Source organism: Anopheles ziemanni, chromosome X (genome assembly GCF_943734765.1).
Source record: "Anopheles ziemanni chromosome X, idAnoZiCoDA_A2_x.2, whole genome shotgun sequence".
Lineage (NCBI taxonomy): Eukaryota > Metazoa > Arthropoda > Insecta > Diptera > Culicidae > Anopheles > Anopheles ziemanni.
The window spans coordinates 9,657,462-9,677,568 of NC_080707.1; the positions used below are offsets into that span (position 1 = coordinate 9,657,462).

The 20,107-nt window shown below is 41.6% G+C and overlaps 2 protein-coding genes across 2 annotated transcripts in view; both read left to right on the forward strand.

Annotated features, from left to right (window-relative positions):
• LOC131291015 (lachesin) overlaps positions 1-8,707 on the forward strand; it is a 148,286-nt gene extending 139,579 nt beyond the window's left edge. Inside the window, exons 5-9 of the mRNA XM_058320207.1 lie at positions 3,965-4,056; positions 6,485-6,613; positions 6,729-6,848; positions 6,979-7,149; positions 8,160-8,707. Coding sequence (XP_058176190.1) covers positions 3,965-4,056; positions 6,485-6,613; positions 6,729-6,848; positions 6,979-7,149; positions 8,160-8,707 — 1,060 coding nt within the window. The remainder of the gene's footprint in view (positions 1-3,964; positions 4,057-6,484; positions 6,614-6,728; positions 6,849-6,978; positions 7,150-8,159) is intronic.
• A 7,634-nt stretch (positions 8,708-16,341) lies between these two features.
• LOC131291016 (ATP-dependent RNA helicase vasa-like) lies at positions 16,342-17,337 on the forward strand. The gene has a single exon (XM_058320208.1). The coding sequence runs from the start codon at positions 16,342-16,344 to the stop codon at positions 17,335-17,337; it is 996 nt and encodes a 331-aa protein (XP_058176191.1).
• Positions 17,338-20,107: the final 2,770 nt, after the last annotated feature.

Here is a 20,107-nt window from a genome sequence, read left to right on the forward strand (position 1 = left end):
TACGTCACAATATTCAGAATAACCTGGCAGTAATGGATAAGTATTAGAAAAAATAGCCAGACAGTATAAAACGTAACAAATTAATTTCAATACAATTTTATTTTACAGCGGGGCAAGTAGAGTAAAAAGATATTTTTGGCCAACAAAAAACGCCAAAAGACAGTTTTGAGTATTTATATCGATAAAGCAAACTTAAACATATTACGAGTATTCCTTTAAACTTTGAAAAGGATATATAAAAATAGTATGGTTAACGCAATTCAAAATATCCCTTAGCAGAGAAATTTCAATCACATAGGTTTGCAACGCTAAATAATTTGAGAGCTAGCTAATTTTGATTATAATAAAAAAGATTAGTTTAAAGTACAACGTACGTTTATTTACATTTATGTTGAGGAAGTACAAATACCCTGAAAATAAATATCAAAATGGATGGGTTAATTTTTAACTTTAAAATATTTTATCTTATCATTATGTTACTTTCCGGTTTGGATAATTCATACCAACTTTTAAAATCACTATCAAAATATTATTATATCTTTTGAGGTATCGGGGCCCATCGGGGTACTAGTTTTTTTTTAACCATTTGCCTTTTTTCAAGAAACGTGTGCCGACCTCTGGATTAACTCATTAAGTCATCGTTAATCATCGATACCGAGTCAATAAACACCGATGAGGATTTTTGAACTTCATTAGCAAATTATCTTGTTAAGGATCTGTTTGTTTTGCTTTTTATGTATGCACGTACGTAAAGGAAACCAAAATTAACCGGTCTGATAATTTGTCAATGATGTTTAAAAATACCTCATCGATGTTATCGTTTTTTTATCGAAGTTTGACGATACCCGAGCAATTTTGTTAGTCGAGTAGGTCAACATTGTCATTTTTACTTACCTTTAGGTCTGATTTTATCCGGTCCGTAAGAAAATGTTACTGCTTGATACAAAAAACTCATCTCAACTTTATTAGATTTTCTCAAGATAAGAGTGTTGTTTTCTTCTAAAAAATGAAGATTTACACCACCAGGTGACTTCCTCGTATTCTTTTCGTTCAAGTTAATTTAAAATGATATAGCAAGAAGATTAATTTCATGTACAATTTAAAAAAAGTAACAGTACAACAAACCAAAGTTTATGTGTAGGAAAGGCATCAAAAGTCAACGAAAATAAGTATCAAAATGATTAAAGAAGTCTAACGATAACATTTCAAACATTCTATTTTTGATTAGTTTTTATGTGACTTTACTGTTTAAAAACATCAAATCATCGTTTAAGGTATCCGGCAAACGCTGTTGGTTTCTTTTTAATCGTCTGGCACTTTTCAGGGAATGCATGCCGACCCCTGCCTTACCCAAAAATCTTTCCATTACCGTTGGATGAATTTGAATATTGTTACGCAAACATGAGAAATCGTTTTCATAAATTTACTGCAAAAATTCATCATGCTCCCTGTAGATTTTAATATTTCCAAAGTTTTTTTTTATATTTTAAAACTCTCTCAAAAGATAATCGATATCATAGATGATATTTTTTTTAAACAAGCAACAAAAACTGACAATTTTCCAAACACATGCATCTGTCGGTAACACATAAAAAGGCATGAAATCCACGCATTTGAAAGCTGTTATCGTTCTCTAGGGTTGCAAACGGGGGCAGCAGTCCAATTATCGATAAGAAATGTGTATGACGCACTCCATATTCCCCACCGATCCGACGCCAGCTTTGATCTTCACCCTAGCCAGCATTTGGTTTTGTTTTTTGCCGGCCTACATTAGCGACACTTTTCGCGTGATTTTTTCACTCGCTTCACGTTGTGCTCGTGTCTCCGTGAGTCCCACTTTCGGTTCGTTAGTGGAGGCTGTTTTCAACTTTTCCCCCAGCAAAGCCGGAATATGAATCGATGTCCATCGCAATGTCGACAGAGATTTCCCGGTTTCGCAAACGAACCATTCGCCGTTTGAGTGCACGAAACGTTGAGCACGTACACGCACACACGGCTTCGCGGGACGTTGTTCCGCGTGTTGTCGGTGATTTCCGTTTCTGCGATGGGCTCATCGGCCGATGGTGCCGTGGGATGCTGTGACGAATTCGAATTCTGCTCGAGTTATGTAAAAAACCCGTTCCATGTTGCACTAAAACAGCATCGCTCTGCATCGATTCAACCCTTTCAAAGCACTCAGGACAACTAGAACTCCTTCTCCTCGGTGGTGTGCCCTCCCTTGTTTATGTTTGTAACACCTCTGCCGGTAATGTTTGTCTTGCCAACCAGCACCTAGGATGTTTGGATTGGCAAAGTGACACCAGGTAGTTTTGCCCCTTTTGCTCTTCCCTGTCCATATAGTTTGTCGTATTTTTCATTGTCAGTTTTGTATTGCCAGTTTATTTTGTAATATTTTAGTTATTTTGCACTACTTTTGTCACAGTTTATTATTTATCACTTTATTTATTACTTTTGTTTTCGTTACTTTTGTCACAGTTTATTATTTATCACTTTATGTTTTCTATTGGTTTTTGGACATTTTTTTTTCATGAACGGCAAGAGCAATATTTTTAACATCGGAATACATTGCTTTGCAAACTTTCTCGACTGCTTTTAAGCGATCTTTTGCTCATCTTTTTTACACATGCTGTAACTTTGTCATTTTTAAAGATTTTTCCACATCGACAAACGACTTCTTTTTAGTGTATTGACTGTATTTTGGAGTTTTTTGTTGTTTGATGCTCAGTGTAAAGATAAAAGGAACGAATTAGATATCTTTTCAACTTTCATATTTTTGAAAAGTAAATTCATAAAAAGCGTTGAGTTTAGAAAAGCCATTTTCTTTTGATTAGATAATGAAATCGAAACTTGTGTAACAAAATGACCACTGTTTGGTATCTTGTGTTAAAAGAGCTCACTATGCCTTAATTTTTGTGAAGATGCTAATGTAGTTTCTCTTTAAAACCTTTCGCCCGGTGAATTGTACAAAAAGCAACCAAATGAAATGGAAATTTTTCGTCTTCCGCCTGCTTTCAAAACGTCGGCACACTCTACAGCGTGGTTAACCTTACCCTCGTCTCGACAAATGTTCGCAGGCATCGAAAAATCTACGGCTATCCGTGATCTGCATCGCATGACGGCCTCGAATTCCTGCCATAAATATCACCTCCAGTTTTTCGCACCCGTTACTCACAGCCCACCAAAAACCGTGCCGCACCTCGAGGTGTCAGCCTTTTCACGCCTCTTCCCTGAGGTGCGCTGCAATTCCCGATTTTCCACCCCGGCCGGCCTTTTCAAAGACTCACTTGCAGCCGGCATGGAAACAGATGTGCTAAATGGAAAACTTTCCTTCGCCCAAACGGTTTGCTGCTGCAGCTGTCTCGCGTACTTTTCCACCAGCTCTCATCGCTCTCGTGTGTGTGTGTGTTCGAAGTTTCAAAGTTTCGTACCGCAAGGTGTGCGATGCATGCGATTCGCGCAGACCTCGAGTGACGTAGACGACGACGACGTTATGTGTGGATGGTTTGATGATGCGGAAACCCGAATCCGGGGGACGTGTTTGGGGGAAACTTGCTCCAGTGCCGTGGAAAGAATTGATTCTTGCAGATGCCTGTGTGTCCGTTCTTACCTGACGGAAATGTTTGTAAATTTAACACTTTCCATTCCCACGTGAAGCAATGTTCGCTGAAACGCGAGGAAAACTCATATTCGAATAAACAAACCCTTAGTTTTAGGTGAGTTTTTAATGATTTATATTATTAATGTTTTTTTTTGAACTCATACAATGTTGATGCTATGTTTATGTAAAACTCTACCATCGATCACACTAGTCAATTTAATTTATCAAATCATGAGGGTTTATTGACGAGCAAAACAGGAACATTCCTAATGAAATAAAAGTGTTCTAAGTGCCTTTTAAAAACCTTCGATTGTATGCAAGTAATCATGTACTTCATGCTTTGCTCCTTTTTTTAATGTTTTGCAGAGCCAAAGGGTATCCGGGACCGGTCGTCACCTGGCGGCGGGAGGACGGCACTGAGATCGTGCTTAAGGATGCCACCGGCACCAAGCAACTGGGTAAGTCCTTAACTAACTGCCAATCATCCGTCTTTACTAAATTGCAAACCGACGCTGGACTTGACTGGAAACCCTGAACAAACGGTGGTCAAACACAGGATACAGGATAGGCGTAGATGCTGGTTGAAGCAATGTCACCCACTAGCGTCGGATGACAAGCGGCACTTTCTCTTGACACTCTGATTCCTCTTTCTGAACTTCTCTACGGTTCGTGTATAACGTGACGACGCTAGGTGGAGAAAATAGTTGCATTTGATGTTTGACAGGATAGGTAATAGCCGGTGTGACACCTTTGACTTCATGAATCTTACGACCATACGGGTCAACAAACGGTCGTAGCTACTCCTTCAGCTTCTTCCAGCCGAGAAAAGATTGGAAACTGCCTAGTAAGACACTGAAGTTTAGCTACAGCTGGTTATGGATTACTGAACGATATTTCAAGAATCCTTCACTTCGGATATTACGTTGGAGAATTTCTTAAGATTTTTCGCTTTATATATGCTATCCACCACTCAGTTGCTTTAAGACTACCTTGATTTTTTCGGCATTTAAATGAAAAGATCAGTAAATGAGCTCGTTCGCGATCATTATTTAGTGAAAAACTAATAATTGGCTTAACAGACTATTTTAGTACATTTTAGATTGAACCCTTTCACAGATTTCGGATGGAATTTGTACTGTTTTAAAGCGAATTCGCCCCAAAGTTTTTGGCTTTTGGCAAAGTTCTTTTGTCTCACGTTTGGTTTTTACTTCGAGTGCACTTGCTTCGAAAACGCGTTCCTAAGTGTTTGTTTACCTTTATAGTTATGTGAAAGAACAGTGCAACAATTTTTTTCTCAACTTGGCGGGACTGTGAAGGGGTTAACTACAATTTACCTCAACGTTATTTTATTTAAATGTTTTCAATTGGCTTATATCATGCTATATCATTAATAACTATCGATCATTTTCTATGAAAAGCTTGACAAGTAATTAGTCTTTTTATTTTTCAGTCGTTTTAAAACTAAGAAAGTACTTTTTCATAAAATGCTTAAAAGAAGGGTTATACAATTTTCAGCATTATTTCTATTTTTTTAATGTGTAGGACACTCCTTTTTCTTATCCATATATTACTTTACACTCAAACTATGTTGACAGTTTACTTCTTTTTTTTATTTTTTGATGAAATTGGGTTTTATGATCCAACCCTTGTTTTGTACTTTTTTTTAAAGATTCTAGACAAGTCTAAACATTCCCATTAAGAAGCAATCTAAATAATTTCATAATTTTAAGTTTGTTATGTGTTTGTTAGAACTATAAGATTTCATCGACACAATTTTTTGCTTAAACGAGCTCCATTTATAACGTTCCCTACATCACAATCACAGTTGTCACCATAAGTATTTATTTCACAAAAATTGGATCATCAAAATTTTATTCAAAACTCTTGATAAATTCATCAGTTCAGTCAGTTCATAATAGATTAACTATTTCGGTATTTATTGAAGTAAATTTACCCATTTTAACCAAGCAGTAATCGAGAGCGAGCTCGTTTTCAAATATAGCAATTGAAAATCACGAAAATTAAAGTGGTCTTTTAGTAACTGAACAGAGTGTGGAACATAAATATATATCTCCCAGGGGTCCATACCTTCCCGAACTGCTCTTATATTACTCACAGGAAATAGGAGAATCTTTGCTGGTACACGGCCCGGTTTTATTACCAACATACCCTGGGGAGCCTTGCAGATCTTAGGTGCGCTTGATGTACCCAAGACATGCCTTTTATAGATTTAGCCAGCGAGACAACTTCTGAACGGTGACTCTGAGGTTCGCTACAAAATGGCCGTGTTCGGCTAAGTCCCCGGCGTCCGGACTGTTTGACGGACTTGTGGCGGCGAGAGGGCTGGCCTTCCGGTTGATTTATGACAACCGCTATGGCGGAACCGGCTGTTGTTTCCATTTCTTCGCGTCAACGAAATCCTTTTTCCCACCTCCAGCGTTTCTCGCCCACCCTCGTGGCCGGGTTTCCTCCACTCGTTGGCCAATATGTTATCCAAAATTAGATACGTGTCTCCAGTGCTGGTCGCAGAAAATTGTCCACGTTCCTCCAGCGAGGGTGAGTGTGCGGTTTGCAGCTTCACAGAGTGTTCAGCATCATTGTGGATGCTTGTCGTTCTTCTCCAGCCGTTAGTAAATATATCTGCAAGCTTTTAGCTTCTTTTACACTTTTCCTCCGATCGGTGCGCTGTTGTACAAACGAGCGAAAAGCATAAACAAACCATTATCCCTGGAGCAATTATTCTTCTTCACGCACCATGCACTTGTCTTCACACCATCGCACCATCGGTTGTCCGAGTCGTTGCGGAGGTGAAGTGAAAGGCGATTTTTCATCTCATAGACCGCCATTTCCACTCTTCCTTTTTGTGTCCTTCCTGTCTTCCCGCAGTGACGTCGTACCGTGGAGAGGTACTCAAGCTGACGAAGATCTCCCGCAGCGAGATGGGTTCCTACCTGTGCATTGCCTCGAACGGCGTGCCCCCGTCCGTTTCCAAGCGAATATCACTCAGCATACATTGTAAGTATCGGCTCGATGTACTCAAACAATTTTTTATACGGAAGCATCCTCATAAAGATAGCTAAGTTTTTGGCTTCCAATGTAAGACATACTTAAAACCCGGAATGCTTTCCAGTTCACCCGGTGATCCAAGTACCGAACCAGCTGGTAGGAGCCCCGCTCGGCACGGACGTCACTATTGAGTGTCAGGTGGAGGCATCGCCCAAGTCCATCAACTACTGGGTAAAGGATACAGGTGAGTACAGCGCCCGACCCTAACCCACCGGCAGGTTCTCTGCCCAAATCCAGATCTAAATCCTTAAGGCTGTGCGTTTGTTTCGGTTTTGTTTGTCTTACCCTTTGGATTTACCTCGATTGGAACGAAGGAGAAATGATCGTGTCCTCGCCGAAGTACCACGTCCAGGACGTCACGAAGTCGCTGTACGAGACGAAGATGTCGATGACGGTCCGGTCGTTCCAGAAGGAGGACGTCGGCTCGTACCGGTGTATAGCGAAGAACTCGCTCGGGGAGGTGGACAGCAGCATCCGATTGTACGGTAGGTGTCGACATCGAGATTTCGCCGATTGGAATCGCTATAAAACCAATTCTCAAAGAACTCGCGGTCCAATGAGTTTCAACGAGAATCGGCGGACGTATCTACATTTGTTGATACTCTTTGTATACGTTTTGATCAAAGGAAAGATTATACCTGTACAACAAGTCTTTAGGACCTGTACAACAAGGCTTACTAATTGCTTGCCTTAAGGACTTCCGTGGTCTACCACGTTTTGAGTTGACTATACTTTGAGAAAATCCTGCAGATAGCGATGATGTGCAAGGGATAACCAACTCGTATTTTCATACAAGGATTAGGGGCTGAACGGTTTAGAGCAAATAGTCAAGTTTTTTATCGCTTCGTCTTCCATATATTTCATAGAGACCAAGAACTTTTAATAGAACGGTTTTGTTTTTATTTTGTAAGTACATGCGGGTGGTGATACTTTACAAAACATTTGAAAATTAGTTGTACTTTGTTCCCCTCAGGATGAAAACCTCAAAAAAGTTGTTCCTACATTTTCAAAGTTGCTCTGTAAATGTTACTGGCAAAAGTGAGCAAGATGGCCTTTCAAATAATGTATAGAAGTTCCATTGATCGGATTATTTGTTATTACTCTTATGATTTTTACAGATAGCAGTAGATTTCTCGAAATCTACACGATGCAGAAGGCTTAATATGTGTATTAGCCTTAGTTACCTTGTCTACTGTGTCTTTTTATATTACTGATAGACTTATGACCGCCTTTTCCTCATAGTGCATTCTCTTTCGACACATGTTATGCGCCTGAATGTATGCAGAAGTTGTTTATCATCTATTTTTGTCATTTCTGGGGTGTTTTGAGCTACAGTTGTGTACGTTCTGACACACGGGAGCGTTGTATCCTTGTTACATTTGGGTTATACTTTTTTCTGGTAATATTGGGATAGATCCCTCTCGTAATAACGCTGAGTAATCGATACACTTTGTTGACGTTTCTGACGCTGCACGGTTTTCCTTCCCCCGCGCAGAGATTCCAGGGCCGAGCCGCAAGGTGTACGCACCGAAGTTCGACCAGAACGAGATCGCCAAGGACGGTGGAAAGCAGCAGCAGCAACAGCAGTCGGGCAAGACGAAGGTCCCCGCCTATCCGCCGGATGACGACGACCAGCAGTACGGTTCGGCGGAGGACCTGGACGATCTGCTGGACACGTCATTGGGCACGCACCAGCACCACCAGCACCACAATGCCCACTCCCATCAGCATCAGCACCATCAGCTGGCGACGGGCGGCTTCAAGCTGGCAGTCGGTGGCACCGCCCGGAGTCCCTACGACCACCCGAACAGCATCAACCCGAACGGCAACAAGCACCTGCCGGCCATCGACCTCGCCACCCGGAAGCCCCACGCCATGCCACCGGTGCGCAACGGGCCCGACGGCGTCGACGGTGCCGGCGGCCTGTCCTACGGACAATCGACGGCGGCACCTCTCCCTACCGGTGGCTACCTGCTCCTCAGCACCCTCCTCAGCATCCTCAGCTTCCTGCTACTTGCCAATGGCCGCCAACTGCTGCATTAGCCACTTTTCTTCCTTCCGCCGCCCCTTGCCAGCGACAGTCTATTTGTGTGAGCGTATGTGTGTGCATGTATGTGAATGTGAATGCTTGGCTGCAAGCCCCATCCCCCTCTAGATGCTGCAGCTCCCTGGAGGGTTCCCGTTTCGCGATGAAAACTGCTGCAAAGCGCAGAAGGTTTGAAAACCGATGCTCCTCTTTTTCCCCTCGGTGGAAACGTCGACGGTCAGCATACTGCCAGCATACATGACAAGCGAAAGCTCCCTTTCATTTTCCCTTCACCGCGAGCATCGATCCAGTGTGTTCCACGGCCGCCGAACGCCATTGTCATTTGCGATTGTTTCTCACTCTTCCAAGTGTTCTGCCAGTTGCATACATTTAGGCGCGCAAATGTAACCCTAGACGGTGTTGACATGCAGCATTCGACTATATACTATTATGGGTAAAAGAGTAAATGAGGCTCCGGCCTTCTTTTTTTTCCGGTCGTAGCTACACCTCGTGTGCGACGATATACCTGAATGTATGCAATAGGTGGTACATCAATTCATAAATTTATTTCACAAAAGTATAACAAACTATGTAAATTTGCAGGGTAAATTAATATGTAAAAGTATTTATTCCTGCATTCAACCTCCACTGCACGATTAGATAAACCGTTATGTTCTTTAAAGTGAATCGTTAGCGTTTAAATATTCAAAAAGTATTCATGTGTCGCATTTTGCATAGCTTCAGGCGCAACTAAGAACCCAGCAGGAAGAGGATGATCTAGGCCTCATTTACCCTTTTACCCTATTATGATGTCCCCCAGGTTTCGGTTTATTAACGTAGGGTTTGGCTTTCGAAATACGGTGTCAACACCACAAAAGAGTGTGGCACTTAAACAAATTTAACACTAGAATACATTGCTTTGAAATTTTGCCCCTAAATGTTTTCAGGGGTCATTTTGACCCTATTTGTAAAACGCTATAACTTCACTATTTTTGAAGCTATTTTAATTCTATAAACGGTTACTTTTTAGTTTATTTCTTGACTTTATTTTTGCGTTTTTATGTTTTGAGGGTACTACTTCATCATTTCGCTAGCTCGGTGTAAGGCAAAACAAATCGGATTGAACCTAGCTTTGAATTTTAAGAAAAGCGTTGTTTTTTTGTAAAAATATTCAGCCATTTTCGAGGTATTACAATCGATAATTGCGTTGTGGTCAAAATGGCTGCTATTTGGATTCTAGTGTTAAATCAAGAGATGGCTATGAAACCTTCAGTGAATTGTGAAGCACACTTTGAGTCAACTATCATTTAGAATAAAAAAACAAACCAAATAATACAAAATTAAACGAATTGATCCCGGGGGAATTGATTGTCAAACTTGCTTAAGTTGAACGGTTTTGTCAAATGCAAGGAACGAGAAACTCTTTACGACGTTACACAAAAATGTCTTGTTCCGGGGAGGGAGTCGGCATCACATCAGTTTTTCCTCCAGAAAATGCTTACATAAAAAATGGTGGAGTTGGAAAGTGTTAATAATCGTAAACGAGCAGGTAAAGGAACCCAATTCAGATGCAAATGCTGAACCTGCTGCAAACAGGAGTGGAATGTCAGGCGTAAGAAACTGTATTGTAGCTATATTTATTGAAAAGCATGTTGTTATGTTGCGGCTGATAATGGATATGTTAACTATGATACTATATATATAAATATAAATATACATCTAGACATGACCTCTCCCACGCACACACACATATATAAACACGCTTCATATGTAATCCAGTACCAGTTGGCGTAAAGTGCATCGCACCTACTCTCCTCTCCCGCCCCCCGCAGCTTACAACTTATGCCATAAATCGATTATAACGAGTGTGTTATCCTTCCTTGTGCTTTGAGTTTGTTGTTGATCTGCTTCGAGCAACTAGTGCGTTTACTCCTGACGCTTATGTCACACTCCATGGTCGTTAGACGAGAATCGAACCTTTCGTTCCGATTGAGTTTGCATTAAAAAAAAACAAACTCACAAATGTTTGTGGGTTAAAGGTGCCGTTAAATTAAGTTGTGTGTAAACAACTGACCTATAAACACGCTGTTCATTACGACGCCCAGGTTCACTTTGAAATGTTGTTGAGTAAAAACGTGGAAAAATGAAACAACGATTCTTTTCACAAATTATAAAAAAAAGCAAAGTGAAACTAGGATTAACCCAATGTACGGTATTCAATTAGTCAAAAAAGCGAAAATTAAACACATGAGCTTGACGTTATGGTAGCACTGAACAAAAGGGACCTCCCTTAATCGTTTTGTTTTATGTTGTTTTTGTGTTTGGAAAATAATATGCTACCTTTAGGGAAAATAAACATACATTTATTTCAACTGCAAACGCTCTCCCTTTTGTGAAACTTGATTAGCAAAGTGCTATTGAATATACTCTCTATCAAGCATTGATAATTTACTACACGTTAGCAATTTTGGTATTAAATACCATGCTAGTCAATGTAACGAGAGAATCTAAACATTTTTCAGCGCAAACTGAACTGTTGTTACACAAATATTGAAATGTTAAGAAACCGGACAGGATACGGCGGTAAAGCGGATTCCATGAAGCGTAAGGCTCTTTTTATAAATGGATATGAACTAACCGAGTAGGGTTAGTATTGCTCAAACTATTTGCGCTACTAGAAGCGTGAAGGGGTTCCTGTAGGGTTGAATTATTATTTTACTACGAAATTAAATGACAATTAAATGAAACGTAAGCAAAAAGCATCTTGCTAGAGGTCTTGAGCTGATGGTTATAGACCATGCTATCGAACGAACCTCCTCCTTGTCAGTCCAACGGCAAAGAAGATGCTTTGCAAAGTCGCTCCACCATCTCTTCAGGAACAACGAACTTCTCATTCGTAATCCAAACCTGTGCCAAACGAGCTCACGAGCTGTCAATCTTGTTGGTGGGAGAATTCGGCCACGTCCTGCTGCTTTCAATGGCTCTTACCCAATCACCAGACGGGCAAACGTATTGGAATCCCGTAAAAAGAAAGCTCGTTAGAAAGGAGGTTTGCTCGGAAGAAGATAATCTTCGGTTGGGTCCGTGTTAAACGCACAGCTGGCCAGCACTACCATCAGGTGTGGCGTGGCACCACTGTAGGGAACCAAAGGAAAAACATATCAGCAGCTAGTGAGTAGTTAGTGGACCGTGCTCGCTGAACGGGTTTCCGGGTATAAGAAAGTTCAGGTAGTGGAACCAGCTTAACTCCAGGCTGGCAGAAAACAGACGCAACGCAGGAACAAACGAGCGTATGGAAATCGGCGGTGGATTTGGCGCAAATGTCGATGTTGGCAGTGTGTGTGCGTGTGTGTGTGTGCTCCCTACCCGGCTTTTCGTGTGTTTTCGTTCGTTGAAACCACTTGTACCGGTTGCGTTTACAAGTAACTGTAAAAAAAACGAAAAATCAAAGAAAAAGCAAAAAACAAAACACAACACAAGAAAAAGGACATAGTATCCTAGCGTATTCATGTACGGTTTGCGTACGGTATAATCCAGTATCTACAACATATGACTAAATAAAAACAGCCTAGAGACCGGGAAACAAACCGAGAGGAAAACATGGAATGAGACAAACGAAGTTAGAGAATAGAAATGATATGTACTCATGGTGAAAGGACAATTAGCTAGAAGCACGAAACATAAACTAGTACTACTCCGCTAGTGTCGCGACGCGCAGAATTAAAAGAAAAAAAAACCCACACACACACACAAACACAGATACAAACTAGTAAAATTATACAAATAAGAAAGAGCTCACAGTACATTCCTAGTAAACGAGGCGCAGCAAACGAAAATACACTGCAAATAAATTTGTATATCCACTGTAAAAAGTAAAACAAAAAAAAAACAAACAGGAAAACTCAAGCAAGTGGTCAGGTAACCGTCAAAACTTGAAGACTAGTATTATTATGAACTAGCTACTATTACTATTAAAGGATATAAATACTCTACGACAGTGCATTCGCTTTGTGTGTTAATGGGTACGTAGCATCCGAAAGCGGGCAGCTGAGAACGCAAACTGTTCGCTTTTGTTGTCGTCACAGATAGCGAAGGTTACATACAACGAAATGCAGGTAATTTGTTAAAATCGAATGTATCTTTGAATTTGTTTTTAAATTAATTCACGTTTAGAGTAGATTTCAGAAAGAAAATCAGCTTAAAATAGAACGGTTTTCGTCGGATTCAAGATCGAGATAGAAAATTCTAAAAGTGCCTGATAATGACTTCTTTCTGTTCAATTTTCTAACAAACATCTATCAATGGGTTAGGTTTTCCATGCACCACCGAAGTTCTAGCTGTCATTTAGCCAGGATGAATATTAAATCCTCGTGAGTGTCACATCGTCTAGGTAACCGTAGACACGCATACGCTTCCTCCTCGTAATGCTGATGTGTGGAGTTTTCCACCCCACTAAACCGGAAGCACACAGGACCAACGAACCCGAGACGATGACGGTGACTCAACGCAAATAGGAATAAGGCACTCATTGACGCACGGAGATTCCGATCCGTCGGCGAGACGGGTGTGATGGGAGTGGACCCACCCCGATGCAAGCCCCCCGCACCGTATCCTGTTCCGGCTTGTACCGGCTGCCCCGGAACTGCCATAATTAATTATAAAGTGCGCTGAAAGAGGGATTACTCAATTAGAAAGTAATTTATATCCGACCAGTCATCGTGTCAGATTCCAACCATCTAACTTCCCGCCGTCCAGTGAGTGGTGGGTGTCGATAAAAGGACGCTGGGGGTAGGTCAAACGCAAGGGAAAGGTTAGTGAAGATGGATGTGATCCCGGGTGCAACTGCCCGGCTCGGCCGGGTTCGCCCAATTCCGCACGATGACAAATGAAGAGCTGCCCATCACCGCGCGCGCACGCCTCGAACGGAATCTCGATGGGAATGCTGGTTGCTGGTGGCAAGAAGTTGAAAGTTTCCGACACAAATGGCGTCCTGTTTTGGCAGTGGTCGCTCGCACAGGATCACGCGGAAACGTCGAACCTGCCGTGCGGAGGGAAATCGCTGGTCGACGACGGATCGGAAATGACCGTCGCTTCGGTCACGTTGCGCGAAGATCGATGTGGCGCACATCAATCAATTTTCCATGGCAAAGAAAAACACTCTGCACCGAAGCGGTACCCTCGTCAACCTTCTTCGGGACAGTTGAAGACCACTCCGCGCGCCTTCAATGGCACAAATGTTTAGAAATGAGACAGACGTGTCTTCGGGTGTCCACGCGATAATTAACATACAGTTGACAGTTGACAAGAAAAAAGGGTTCATTTGCGGCCATCTTGGGCGCTTGTTGGAAGAAGACGTCCAATCTCTATAAGAGTAATCAGCCAGAGTACTACTTAGAAGATGCAGCCGCAATGAGAAATAGTTTTAACAAAAACATTTTCTTACAAAGTAAGCTTTTTTTATTTATTCATGTTCAATTATAGTTTTTCGTTCTTAAACCTTAAACACTTGTCCACTTGAACAATAGTAAAACACTAGCGATTGCAAAGTTCTATCGGAAACCACTCGAGAACGCCATCCTATCAGGACAAATAATGTATCGCAGCCAGTAGCGAAACTCTCAGACCATTAGAAAAAGATGTACAACGTACTTTAAAAACCAAAACTTTTGAAAACAGCTGTCATTTGTTCAAACAAGTTTTTGGCATAAACATAAACATAAAAAACTATAGTAATATTAAAAACAAGTACTTCAGGAAGCTATGTCTTCGCTTGGCCGTCGAAAACCGTAGGATCAAGAAATGTTATAAACAAAATTTATTGAAACAATATTTTACTAAAAGAGTGTGCTAAAACGCTTAGCAGTCATCGTGTTAAATATGTTTAAAAAAGTAGCATTGGAATCGAAACAAAAGGGTGAATTGATAAGCGACATCAAACAATGATTGAAATACGTATAGCCGCACCATAATTTCTGTTAATTCTTCAAAAACTGTCACTATACGTCAATTCTTCATCTTGACTAGGTTTTTCTGAGGTTCCTGGGTTTGTGGGAAAAAGGAAGTCACCATCCAAAGCGAACTAAACTATGGTCACCCTGCGAGTTTGAGAACTCCATATCATCAGAAACACGACAGAAAAGCAAAACAACAACATCACCCTTTCGGACAAGCTCTGATGTAGTTTTGCTGACCACTCCGTTAAGAAATAAATAGTCACTGTTTATTCCGACCCACTCATGTATATTAGTATCAGAGTTTCAAACTGCAAATTAAATCACGTTAACTCCTATTTTTATGTATTTGTTTTTTAGTTTCTTATATGTGTAGACACACGAGTGTGTGACATCGTGTGTGTCATATCTAGCATGATCGTGGGCTCCATAAAACTAAACCTATTTATAACTCGTCTATGCAAACTGTACTCGATTTGAAATAGTTTGCAAGAACAGCTGATTAACGATCGCAGCGCTACCCATTCTAGCTTTCGGTCATGCGCATGTATCTCTATGATTTACTAGCTAACCCTTGGCTAGTGCTTTAACCCTTTCAATTCTCAGTATCATCAGAGATTTTTTTCATTAGAAACAACTATCTTTCGGAAAAAGTTCTAAAGCAATGTTCATTTTGGACTGTAAGCATACAGAAGCAAAAGAGAGAAAAGTAAACGAACTGACTTTTATTTTAAAAAAAATTCAAACATCTGTCAGACAACATAACAGTCGAGCTACGATTTCACGGAATCATCACCATCATCAGACGATCACAGAATCATGCGGATCCCCATTGGTAGTGTGGGAATTTTCCACACCGCATTTGCTAAAACATATAGGGTAGGGTAGGGCACAACGTAGCACCTAAGTGGAAGTAGGTCAAACAAGAAATAAAACCAAACCCTGGAGTAATGAAGTAGTTCATCCATAATGAAAATAACATAGAAAAAATCTAATAAAAGGATCTAATCTAATACGAGGAAGTCGCTCATCATTTTTAAAGAACACATTTTTACAAAACAAGTACTTGGTCTCTCAACCTAAAAACCCTGCTACGATGTATAACATGCGTAAGAACATATTTCATACATCTCTGAAATTTAATATGAAAGCCGAAACAAATATTAGAAAGCATAACTTATTCAGTACAACTCTTATTTAACTGTCCTTCTGTCGTATGATTTCTTTCATGAGATATTAAAAACTGGTTTTGTGGAATGTCAAACAAAAATACCGGACATAGGACTTTGTCCTAAATTATGATATGGAAACGCACTGTACTATTGTAGAGAATGTATTAACATCTGAGGGATACAACGAATTTGTTGATTTCAACTTAAAGCAACACAATGCAGTGTGTAATAGGAATCAACTAAACACAGACATGAGTTTAATGTATGCCCTTTTAGTGCCTTTGTCCCCACGTTCCGCTACTGAAGCGAAAGGGCACCAGCTCTGCCCGTGCATCCTTCTTCCACTGGTGGTGTGTGTGAACGAGTGTAAGTGAATAAGGGCATGATCGCATGCTACGCACACACATGCAGCGGCAGTTGGTTCCGCGGTTTCCGCGTAAGCGCAGCGCAACGGTGCGAGCTAGTCGCAGAAAAGCTGTTGGATTAGTCATTTCAGAGATCGCGTGCAGTGTAGATCGCAAACGGAGAATGTTTAGCAAGGAAGCAAGCAATTCGCGTGACGGTCGTGAAAGCCGCCGTGGTTTTCGCGACGAACGGTACGTGTGTGGGAGGGGTACTAATGCGGTCGCGTGTCCGCCGGCCAGCGCCGGAAGCTCATCAGGGTCGCATCTCCGCCGGGAGTTGCCGATCCTGCCGGAGCTGACGGAGGAGGAGGCCGAAGTGTTCGGCACGGACGAGCGTAACTACCGGAAATTCTCGCGCCTGGACGACATTTTGGTGCGCGTGAACGGGGAGGACTTACCGCCTTACCTGGAGTGCGGATTCGGCCAGTGCAGTTTCGACGAAGCGTTGCGCCAGAATATGCACAAGGCGGGAGTGTTCTGGCCATCGCCGGTGCAGCGGTACGCCATACCGGGACTGCTGGCCGGGCGCGATCTGTACGTGGTGTCTGAGACCAATGCCGGCAAGATCGCCGCCTTCGTGCTGCCGATGGTCCAGCTAGTGCTCGCCCAGGAGGTTCTGGAGCTGACGGCGCCCCAGCCCTACGTTATCATCGTCACGCCGACGCGCCGAACCGCCGCCAAAACGTACGCCGAGGCGCGCAAGTTCGCCTACGGTACGCCGGTGAAGGTGTGCGTGGTCGATAGTACCTTTGTGGACCAGCAGCGTGAGATCGCCAGCGGGTGCCACATTCTGGTGGTGACTCCTGGATGGCTGATACACCTGAAGACCATCGGTACAGTCGCGTTCCGCAACGTGAAGGCCGTGGTGCTGCACGAGGCAGACCAGATCATCCAGCTCGGCCTCCGTACGGCGATCGAGTTCCTGATGAATGACCCGACGCTGCCGGCGAACCGCCAGACGGTAATCTATTCGCTCTCCATGAACGGCTTGGTCCACGATCTGGCGGTGGAGTACCTGACCCGCCCGATCTCGGTGATCGTGAAGGTCGTCGGCGGGACGTCGCAGGACATCCTGCAGACCATCCATCGGGTGTGTGAAATTCCTATAGCCGAACCATAACTCCTGTTAACTCTATAAATAATGTTACTATATGTTAATTCTTCATCTTGACTAGGTTTTTCTGAGGCTCCTGGGTTTGAGGGAAAAAGGAAGTCAACATCCAAAGTGAACTAAACTATGGTTACCCTGCGAGTTTGAGAGCTCTACATTATCAGAAACGCGACAGAAAAGCAAAACAAAAACATTTCACCTTTCGGACATGCTCTGATGCCGTTTTGCTGACTACTCCGTTAAGGAATAAATAGTGCAAAACTCATTGTTTATTCACGACCTACTCCTGTATAATTAGTATCAGAGCTTCAAACTGCAAATTAAATCTCGTTAACTCGTATTTTTGTGTATTCGTTTATTTGTTTATATTTGTAGACACACGAGACTAGATCGAGCAAACGGCAGAACACTTATCAATAGACAAGGATAACGCGTTACAATTACACCAGACACGTTGTCAGGACCATTTAAGATCGTCAAGATCCTTAACTGAACCGAACAACTTGACGTCATGAAAAATGAGAACTTTTTTCTGATCGTAGAGCAGCAACGAACAATCATTGAAAAATAGTAAGAACCAGAGGTTTCTACCCTGGAGGACTCCTAAAGTGCATGATATAATCGACAATCTCTAAAAAATTTCATTGAAAACTCAATAGTTTTCCTTAAGCGGAGCCCCTACCAAACAGCTCGGTTAATTCAGCAAGAGGTTCTTCCAAGAGAGCTAGCCCAAGCTGAGCCGAGTTACAGCATACTGTATCTGTTGCTGTGCTCCACAGTACATGAAGCCCTACTACCGGGGTTTTTGAACTCCTGCTACGCATGATAATCCACATTATTGCAATGCGAATTGCGAATTCTCTCTAACTGGAATAAAACATTCCGAGAAGTATAGAACAATGAACTGATTGCTTCACCTGAGCTTACAGAAAGGCGAATACTTCCGGTGTGCATCCGTCTCTCTCCATACCATACCGTGTCGCATTCACTGTACATTCTGCCGTGTCATCTATTCCGCACGTGTCCATTTCTTCGCTCATTCGCTTGAAGTGGAGTATCCTTCCCTGCGTGTGATGACCCTCCTTGTGTGTTTCGCGGAATCGAAGAATCCCCCATCTTGCGTCTTCTTCGTATCGCAGCAGGTGAATCTTCCTACCTGCACAACTGCAGTCTCCTTCTCACATTCTTCTTCTTTTGTTTTATTGTAGTCGAACATCTGTAAACACGTACATTGAGATGCGCGTTCGAACTAATTGATTGCGTTGTTAGCTAATGCTGTATGCGACTCCCTCTGAGATTCAGGCAAGGTATCCATACAAGTAAACCCGGAAGGGATTTTTCCGGAAACTATTCTTCAGAGCTTGCGAGTATCGCGGTGTTATCTTGTTGAAAATGAAATTTTTCATTTGCTGCATCCTCATTAAACGAAATCAAAAAGGTGTCGACAAGTTCACCCAAATTGAGAGAGCGGCGGCGAGCTTGCTATACCTTACATAGTAGTCCATTACTTAAATTATTTATTAGTCGGGGCATCTTGCCTCACTTTCCGCTAATCTTTAGAAAATAATACGAAACTGCTATCATCAACAGAACAGAATAAAACGAACCTTTGATTCTATTTACATGAATGTTGTCCACTTTATATAGCTAAAATCAGATAGAATATGAATAGAGCACACTTTATATTAGCATCCTTTAATCTATGCAAAACAAATATCCACTGAAAAACAATTTTGCAGTTTGCCTTGGCTCTGACACACTGTGAATGAACTACTTGTGTATTAAAACAAATGATTGTTCTTTCTACTAAAAGGTAACATCGTGTGTGTCATATCGAGCATGATCGTGGGCTCCATAAAGCTACACCTATTTATAGCTCTTCTATGCAAACTGGACTAGATTTGAAATAGTTTGCAAGAACAGCTGATTAACGATCGCAGCGCTACCCATTCTAGCTTTCGCGCATGCGCAATGTATCTCTATGATTTACTAGCTAACCCTTGGCTAGTGCTTTAACCCTTTCAATTCTCAGTATCATCAGAGATTTTTTTCATTAGAAACAACTATCTTTCGGAAAAAGTTCTAAAGCAATGTTCATTTTGGACTGTAAGCATACAGAAGCAAAAGAGAGAAAAGTAAACGAACTGACTTTTATTTTAAAAAAAGTTCAAACATCTGTCAGACAACATAACAGTCGAGCTACGATTTCACAGAATCATCACCATCATCAGACGATCACAGAATCATGCGGATCCCCATTGGTGGTGTGGGAATTTTCCACACCGCATTTGCTAAAACATATAGGGTAGGGTAGGGCACAACGTAGCACCTAAGTGGAAGTAGGTCAAACAAGAAATAAAACCAAACCCTGGAGTAATGAAGTAGTTCATCCATAATGAAAATAACATAGAAAAAATCTAATAAAAGGATCTAATCTAATACGAGAAAGTCGCTCATCATTTTTAAAGAACACATTTTTATAAAACAAGTACCTGGTCTCTCAACCTAAAAACCCTGCTACGATGTATAACATGCGTAAGAACATATTTCATACATCTCTGAAATTTAATATGAAAGCCGAAACAAATATTAGAAAGCATAACTTATTCAGTACAACTCTTATTTAACTGTCCTTCTGTCGTATGATTTCTTTCATGAGATATTAAAAACTGGTTTTGTGGAATGTCAAACAAAAATACCGGACATAGGACTTTGTCCTAAATTATGATATGGAAACGCACTGTACTATTGTAGAGAATGTATTAACATCTGAGGGATA